The sequence below is a fragment of the Canis lupus genome, chromosome X (genome assembly GCF_048164855.1).
Source record: "Canis lupus baileyi chromosome X, mCanLup2.hap1, whole genome shotgun sequence".
Taxonomy (NCBI): Eukaryota; Metazoa; Chordata; class Mammalia; order Carnivora; family Canidae; genus Canis; species Canis lupus.
The window spans coordinates 47,533,759-47,541,519 of record NC_132876.1 but is presented as its reverse complement, the minus strand read 5'-3'; the positions used below and the strand labels follow the sequence as shown (position 1 = coordinate 47,541,519).

The window sequence follows — 7,761 nt, the reverse complement described above, 5'->3', positions numbered from 1 at the left end:
GTATGATGATCAGAAATGGCTTTCCATGTCAATGAGATGTTTCTACATCATATTTTGTAATTCATGAAAGTAAGATTTTCTTCATGATTTTAAATTTTCAGGCAGATAACTAAATAAATTGGAAATTTAGAAGGAATTTGTTTCTCATCTTACAATACACAAAAGGGACCAGAGTGCATAAATGCTGTAAATGTATATAGAATTCAATTATTTCTGGAGTGCCTAGGTGGCTCAGTCAGTTAAGTGTCTGCCTTTGGATCAGGTCATGATCCTGGAGTCCCACAATGAGCTCCGGGGGGTCTGCTTCTCACCCCACTCGTGCTCTCTGTGTCTCAAATATATAAATAAATCTTTGAAAAAAGAATTATTTTAGAATTTCAAATGAATGACAGTTATTCCATTTAGTTTATGTACCATTTGCTTATGCAAGGGATAAGGTTGAATGAAAGAAATGAGAATAGACTTTTCCTTTGGAAGGGTGATATGGAATCAAGGAAGCATATTTGAGTAACTTTCATATTTGAGTATTATCTCAGCATAACCTGATGATGATAATGATGAATGATGATGATGATGATGGCACTGTTGATAATGATGATCAAAGATCTAACATTTTCTGAGGGTCTTTTGCATGCCAGGAATTTTATATAGTCTTCTGCATTTACTTCCAACAATGGTCTTAAGGGTTTATGTAGGGTTACACTTATTTTAGAGATGAATGAATCTGGGCTCATACTTCTTATAAGCAGAGAATCCAATTCCAGCCATATTGCTTTCACATTATATTGGCTTCACTCTTTCAGATGATGGGTTCCCAGGACTTGCCTACTGATCCTTAGGAATCTTTACAGTATGTGGCCTATGCCCAACAGGAATCCATTGAATATTCACTCAATACCATCCTTTGATGATGATGATGGTGGTGATAATTATGATGATGATAAGAGCAATGATAATGGTGGAGAGGACATTTTCTCTTTGATCTAAGAGTTCTATTTCCAGGGAGCCCATAAATGGCTCAGTTTCAAAGATAGTAGGTGTCCTCCAAGAAAAAAAGATAAGTGATTTATGCAATGTTGCATGCTATAAGGGGAAGAGCCCAGATTGAAACCCAAGTTATTATGGTTCTAAGGCCATACCCTTAACCACTCTGCCTTCCTAAACCCAAGAATTTGAATTTTATCTTCACCTTATTGCCCAACCAGTCTTTTAGGATATCAAAAAAAAAAAGTGGTAATAAGGGGATCCCTGGGTGGCTCAGCGGTTTAGCGCCTGCCTTCGGTCCAAGGCATGATCCTGGAGTCCCTGGATCGAGTCCCACATCAGGCTTCTGCATGGAGCCTGCTTCTCCCTCTGCCTGTGTCTCTGCCTCGCTCTCTGTGTGTCTCTCATGAATAAATAAATAAAATCTTTAAAAAAAAAGTGGTAATAATTCCTCAGATGAGAAACCTAAAGATAAAGGATCACAATTGCTTCCTCCAACATCAATGCCTTTAAAAGCATCTTCATACCAATTCACAGCTTGACTGCCCTGGCCCCAAGTTAGGGGCTGGGTCTGCAGTGCAAGGGTGTTGTTCAAACAGAAGGTGACATCCCATTTCTCCTGAACTGTAGGACCATATGCTTTTGCATGCTTCCTTTACCTGGGGTTTCCTATATCCCTGAGCCTGGGCTCATACAGACATCAGAAGTACCGCACCAGGCATACACAGAGCTAAAGTTATTGCAGAACCACACCAACACGCCCAGACACAAGAGGCCCTTCTGGGAGTCTAAGCAAGGTAGGTGGGAGAGTGATGAGGGAGGTCTTGTCTGAGATCTGTCCCCATTTCCCTTCAATTGCTTTGGGGGCTACTTCATTGGACTTGAGAGGCAACCTCTTCTGCTTTATCTCCAAGTCTTTTGTCTTTTGGCTAAGACAATTGCTTAGCCAAAGACTGTCATGACCAATGTTTCCAGTTAGGAATCTTTGGGGCTTTATATCTTCCCTCATAAAAAGTTCCCCAAAAGAGAAAGGGAGAAGGAAAGGAAAGACAGTAACTGTCCTCCAAGTATGTCGAAGACAGCCCTGTCATCAGCTTGGGAGAGTCTATGCCTGGCTGCAGGCTGAAGCAGAGAAATCATAGTTAGATCCACGCTGAGGAGGAATGTGACTTGGGTGAACCCTTCCACATCCTACCTGAACACCACCCCCTCTGAGCACCAGGAGAATGGATTTATCCTGTCTTGTAAAACTGGTACAGTTAGCCCCTGAAGTTCATCTCACTGCAACCAGAGTCCAGACCAACTGGCATCCATCAGGCTATTGCAACCTTTAAGAATGGTCTGGAGACATGAATTTCCCCCAAAATGACATCACACAAAGAAAAAATTAAAACAAAGCCAAAGGGTGTAGGACTGGCTCACCATTTTGTGTGCTGATCACAAAAAAAGAGATCTTGAATATATCTTACTCATATTGTAAGGAGTGAATGTATGGCCAAACATGGTGTTCAGTGAAGGAGAGTATATCTAAGATTACATTCCTTCCCTTGGCTTTATGTATTATTTATTAAAGGAAATCTTTTAAATTTTATGTATAAATTTGTCAGTCTTTCATAATTAAAGGCAAGCACTCTTATACGCCCCTACTTTCTGAATTTCAATAAACATTCACCAATATTGTCTTCTAATTAAAGCTCATATTTGTAATAATGGAAAATACTGTGTTTACCAGTCACCCTCATGCTTCGATGTGTATCATAATCACCTAGTGGAGCATGCTGTTACTTCTACAACCCACCTCCTGTGAGTCCTAAGGTAAGCCCCAGAAATCAGTATTAAAGATGCTTCCCAAGGTGGTTCTAATGCAGGTGATTATGCAGGACTTTGATGAAACATTTGGAGTACAATCTATTTCATGCACTTTCTTTTTGGAATTGCTTGCCAGAATACTAGAGAAACAAACTTGTGGGAGTCAATAGCAGAATGTGGATAACACCAGCTCCTTAGTAATAATTAAATCAAGAAACCAACTAAATATTGAAACATGAGGCCTCAGTTAAACACAAGTATGTGGGACTATTAGGAGAAAAGACATTTTTGTTCTGTAGGGGAAATACAATTCCTAACGTTTACCTGATAGCCTTTCTACTAGTACATTTAGATTACTAGTAGTGCCTTCACTAGTCTTTTTCATGTTTCAACTGGAGTTGGGGTAGGGTGAAGGGACTATTTCCTTAGATCTGTTTCCTATATTGCTGTGTGCGACTTATCCATATTCAAAGTCCTGTGAACCAGCAAGTCAGGCCTTCCAGGAGCCTTTAGGGAGAGATCATCTCAGAAGAGGACAAAACCTTAGTCCTTAGACCCGAGGCAACTCTGACTACATTGTTTAAATTCAAACTTGTACCTTGGTCCAACTCCCAAAATGGCCTCATCGTGTCTGACTCTGATTTAGAGGAGGGGTCCTGGAATTGAAAACAGAAGGGACTGTTTGCTAAGAACCCTGCAAGGCACTGTGGCCCAAGCAATCCTAGAGCAATCTCACCTGTTTAAGAGTCACTATAAAGCAGAGGCTTTGGAAGACAGAGTGGGGGTTCAACCCACTGGGGACTCTAGGAGTGGGTTTTGACACCCAAGGACTCCAGTATGCCAGGAGCAGTGAGGGCCAGCAGACAGCAAAGGACCCAGCAGAAGAGGTAGCAGTGCCCAGCAGGCATGGCAAAACCCAGGGGAGGAGGGTGGGGCTCAACAGCAGAGGACTGCCATGGAAGTCCCCACTGCCCTGCATACTAATGGACTTGCCCCTGAGCACAGGTAAGTGTCAGGGCCCTCCCTCAGATAACTGATGTTCTGTAGTGGGTTGGGGTTCTGTATGCACAGGCGGGAACAAGAGTCCACCAAGCCACAGCTCAGTCACCTCATTTCTTCCTCACAGCAGCCCTGTGAGGCAAATGATTTCCCCTCGAAAAGGACGGAGTCTTAAGTATATCTGTAATAACTAGCAGTTTTATTCCTCTGGCTAAGAGATCCAGAGGTAACTTGAGGTTTACTTTTTTTTTTTTAATAGTTCTTCCATCAAGAGTTTAGGTGCCCCCATTGCCCTTATAAGCTGGTTGCAAATTATTTAACTCTTAATTATAAATTTTTTTTTGTGTGTGTGTGACATGTGTTCATGAAAAAAATACATATAAGCAAAAAGAAAAAAGCTCACGCCACACAGAAATAAGCAGTCAAATTTTTGATATATGTATGTATGTATACACACACACGCACACAAATTTGGGATTTAATCCTACATGTGAACTGGTACTAAATATACTGCTCTGTAACCTGTTCTGTTTTACTTTACAATATAGAATGAATATATTTCCATGCAAATATGTTAAACTTTCCAATTGAAAAACAGACCTCTGGAATGGGTCAAAATACAAAATCCAGTGAGATGGTGGTAACAAGGAAGCTACCTAAAACAAAATTCCACCAGATGATTAAAGGTAAAACAAAGGTCAGAGATACATCAGAAAACGCTAACAGAAAGAAAGCAGGGGCCAGATTTTAATATCAGACAAAAAAGAATTCAAGGCCTAAAGCACACAGGATAAGGACGGCTACGTGAATGTCTTTGCTTCCAATGCATCATCACAAACTTGTTTCTTACTCTTCTTATCTCTTCCCTAAGCCTTTCCAACTCATCTACTCCTCTTATCATTTCTTCAGGGTCCAAATGCCTCACAGGAGTGTCCTCTTTAAACCCTGGGCCAGGTTGAATCAGCCCTCCTCTAAGATTTCCTTCTGCTTCCTGGCTTACACCTTCTTCAGAAGGTTGAGGATTTCCTTCTCCCTCCTGTGGTACATCTTCTGAAGGGCGGTCTGCCTCGGTCTTTGGCATGTTCTGTGGTTTTCCTTCATTTTCTTCACAAGACTTTTGCATGTTGAATATTTTTCTGGTATTTCTTTTGAATAATCCTAGAAAACAAGGAAACCAAACAACTAGATGCCAGACAAACAGACCAAAAGCCACAGTATAGGTTCCCATAGCGACAGGCCCCGGCTCATTCAGGTCCCTAATTGTCAAAAGTTTTCCAACTAGAGAAGGCTAGGTCCTCAGACTCAGAACTCCCCTGACTCCACCCCTTCCTCCACCTCCCTTCCCTCCCCCTCTCGCTCCAGCTCCATCTTTCCTCCTCTGGCTCCAGCCCACCATTTCCCAGCAGGCCCTGCTTACAGGCCTCTCCTAGCCCAGAAACGCGAGCAGCGCGGAAGCAATTAACCCCCTCGTCAGACGCCGGTCTCCAATATTCCCGCCCTCTCGGGCTTTCCCAAGCGGTCCCAGTCTCCCGCCACTCACCTGAGATCGGCTGGTGCAGTCTCTGACCTCCCCTCCCCCTTCCACTTCTCTCCAGCCTCCCCTGCCCCCGCCCCATTTCCGCTGCAGGCTCTGCAAAGGCCTCCAGCGCTTAATCTGGATGGGGAGAGGCTGTGGCGACCCCAAGATGTGCTTCGGTGTCATGCACGCACTCACACTCACACCCCCACCCCGTACCCGAAGGGACCTGAGGCAATTGCACCCTTACACTGACCTGCAGGGATCCAGGGGATTTTCCTGCCTCCTTCCCTCACTCGATTTGTGTCGCGCCCAAAAGACCAAGAGTCCTGCAGACCGACAGGAGCGCTTGCTGAGCAGGCCAGTACCTGAATCACCGGTCCCTTTCAGGATTCTAGGCCTTGTTCATCTAAAGTCCCACGTCCTCATCCTCTCCTTCTTTCAAGGCAACCCCACCCCTCCCCGGTGCCCACCGGTTCCCTGCAAGCAGGGAGTGGGAAACGCAAGTTATTTCCCTAATTTTTTCAACGTCTCTCTAGGGACTCTCAGTTGGCCGCCCTTCTCCCTTTCCACCCCCACCCCCGCCCCCACCAAACAGGTCCGAATTTCCTGCACAAAAATGGAGGGAGCATGGCGGGCTGTAATGTTGGGACAACAGTGGCGACCCCGTCTGGCTTCTGCTCTCCGGCTCATAGACCCCGCGGTGCCCAAGGCAGCGTCCGCTTTTATACTGACCTGAAAGGATCCGGGGCACTTTCCTCCAGTAATACGGAGCTGCTACTGGGAAACAGGCCCTGGACTATAAGGACTTCTGCACACGTCGACTCCTGGTCACGTGAAGATCGCGTCATCAATGAGCTCCAGTCTTCAGTTACCCCTCCCATTTAACACTGCAGCCCGCCCCCTGCATTCCCTCCACTTGATACTGTCAATCTTTTTTCGTATTTGCCAATCAGAGACAATAGAATTGTTATCTTCTCCCTGCAGTTGCTATTAGGCTTTCTTGGATCGCCTGGGAGGACCACCCCTTAGGGGTTAATCGACCATTTCTCCTTCTTTGGGGAATTATCTCTTTCTCTCTCCCTCTGCTTCAAATTCGCCCATCTTCCCTCCTCCCCCAAGACCTACAGTCCACCATTTCCACAGGAGTCCCATCTAGCATTAAAATGGTCGAAGGTGGTAGGTGGGGAGAGGAGTGGGGGTAGAGGCAGCTAGGAAAGAATGCAGGAGTGAGTGGAATTTTTTTTAGTAGTTCTCTTGAATTTTTTGATGCGTTAAGCATAATATTAAATGATCATGAAGTTTTACAATAATGTTTTAGAAAGAGATGCCATATAATCAATATTTGACACAATATGGAGGACAAAATAGTTTTATCAATTTTTAAGACTTTGGAACAAAGTTTCCTAATGGCTACAAATGAAATGACAGTCCTCACAACATATTGATGTGTTAGAAAAAAAAAAATTTAATCTTATTAAAAGAGCACCTTAAAAAAAACTGACTCCCAGATTAATCTCTGGAAAGAAGCCCGTTTTTCTCTTGTTAGCAATCTTATATAAGTAATCCACTACTTTTTCTCTCTCTGGCTGAACTCAAGTTACCAAATGTTAAATGTCTGACCTTTTCATTGATGACTGCTGAATGGCTTCCACTCGGGTTTCAAATAGGTTTTAGACAGACCTCTTAGGTCCCTTAGGATCTGATGCCTTGTTAATCAGAAGTGTCCCCAGAAATGCCTGCTTTCTTCAGAGTGAACTTTATTTTGGAATTCAAATAAATATGTTGGAAAATAGCTTTCATACGCTCACAAACACTCAGAAAGGAGAGAGTACCCTGTATCTCAGGTGTGAGGTTTTATTAGCAGGTAGAATTTTTATTCATTCATGGCATTCTTGAGATATTCTGGTATCATTCATTTTGTTCCATTAAAAAAGAGAACTATCAACATGCATAATTGTTATGATCAGAAGCAGAGCAAACATCATTGCTGTAAAAAAAAATAGTTAAAAAAGGAAACTGATATTCCAACAACCCATAATCCACTGGTACTTGGAAGTGTGTTGTTGCCAGAAATGACATTCTGGCCAGTGGAGCCAGCTGGAGAGTATGAGAAGGAGGAAGTAAGGGATCTTTTGTCTAGGATTGTCACAGGGGGATGCAGCAGCCAACAACAAAGCCTGCCATGGAAAAGGAAAGGTTCAAAAAATAAATGTTTTTGCTGTCTTAATGTTTTATAATTTATACTTAAGCATGCAGAATTTATCCCACAGTTGAGATACATTTATCTATTATTCAAGAGAGAGTTTTTAATGTAAATATAGCTGGTGAACTGTAAAGATATAATCCTGAACTACCACAAAATGTTTCAATTCATTCTTTCAGATGTTACATATAATGGGAGACAACTCTGATTTTTAAAAATTACTATCATATAGCAAAATTAGCCACTT

At 42.9% G+C, this 7,761-nt stretch overlaps 1 protein-coding gene across 3 annotated transcripts; it reads right to left on the bottom strand.

The window, feature by feature from the left end:
• Positions 1-4,207: 4,207 nt before the first annotated feature.
• TCEAL8 (transcription elongation factor A like 8) lies at positions 4,208-6,183 on the bottom strand. Of its 3 annotated transcripts, none has more exons than XM_072818016.1 (3): positions 6,044-6,183; positions 5,565-5,637; positions 4,208-4,950 (listed from the first exon to the last, which is right to left on the bottom strand). In XM_072818016.1, the coding sequence occupies exon 3, from the start codon at positions 4,913-4,915 to the stop codon at positions 4,562-4,564; it is 354 nt and encodes a 117-aa protein (XP_072674117.1). In that variant the 5' UTR covers positions 4,916-4,950; positions 5,565-5,637; positions 6,044-6,183; the 3' UTR covers positions 4,208-4,561. The 3 variants fall into 3 exon arrangements, with proteins under 3 accessions (XP_072674117.1, XP_072674119.1, XP_072674120.1); XM_072818018.1 differs by having other exon boundaries at positions 5,565-5,676; positions 6,044-6,178; XM_072818019.1 differs by lacking the exon at positions 5,565-5,637 and having other exon boundaries at positions 6,044-6,181.
• Positions 6,184-7,761: the final 1,578 nt, after the last annotated feature.

Bases quoted from the DNA above. Each gene is read 5' to 3' on its own strand.
- TCEAL8 (XM_072818016.1), bottom strand. From the start codon at position 4,915: ATGCAAAAGTCTTGTGAAGAAAATGAAGGAAAACCACAGAACATGCCA.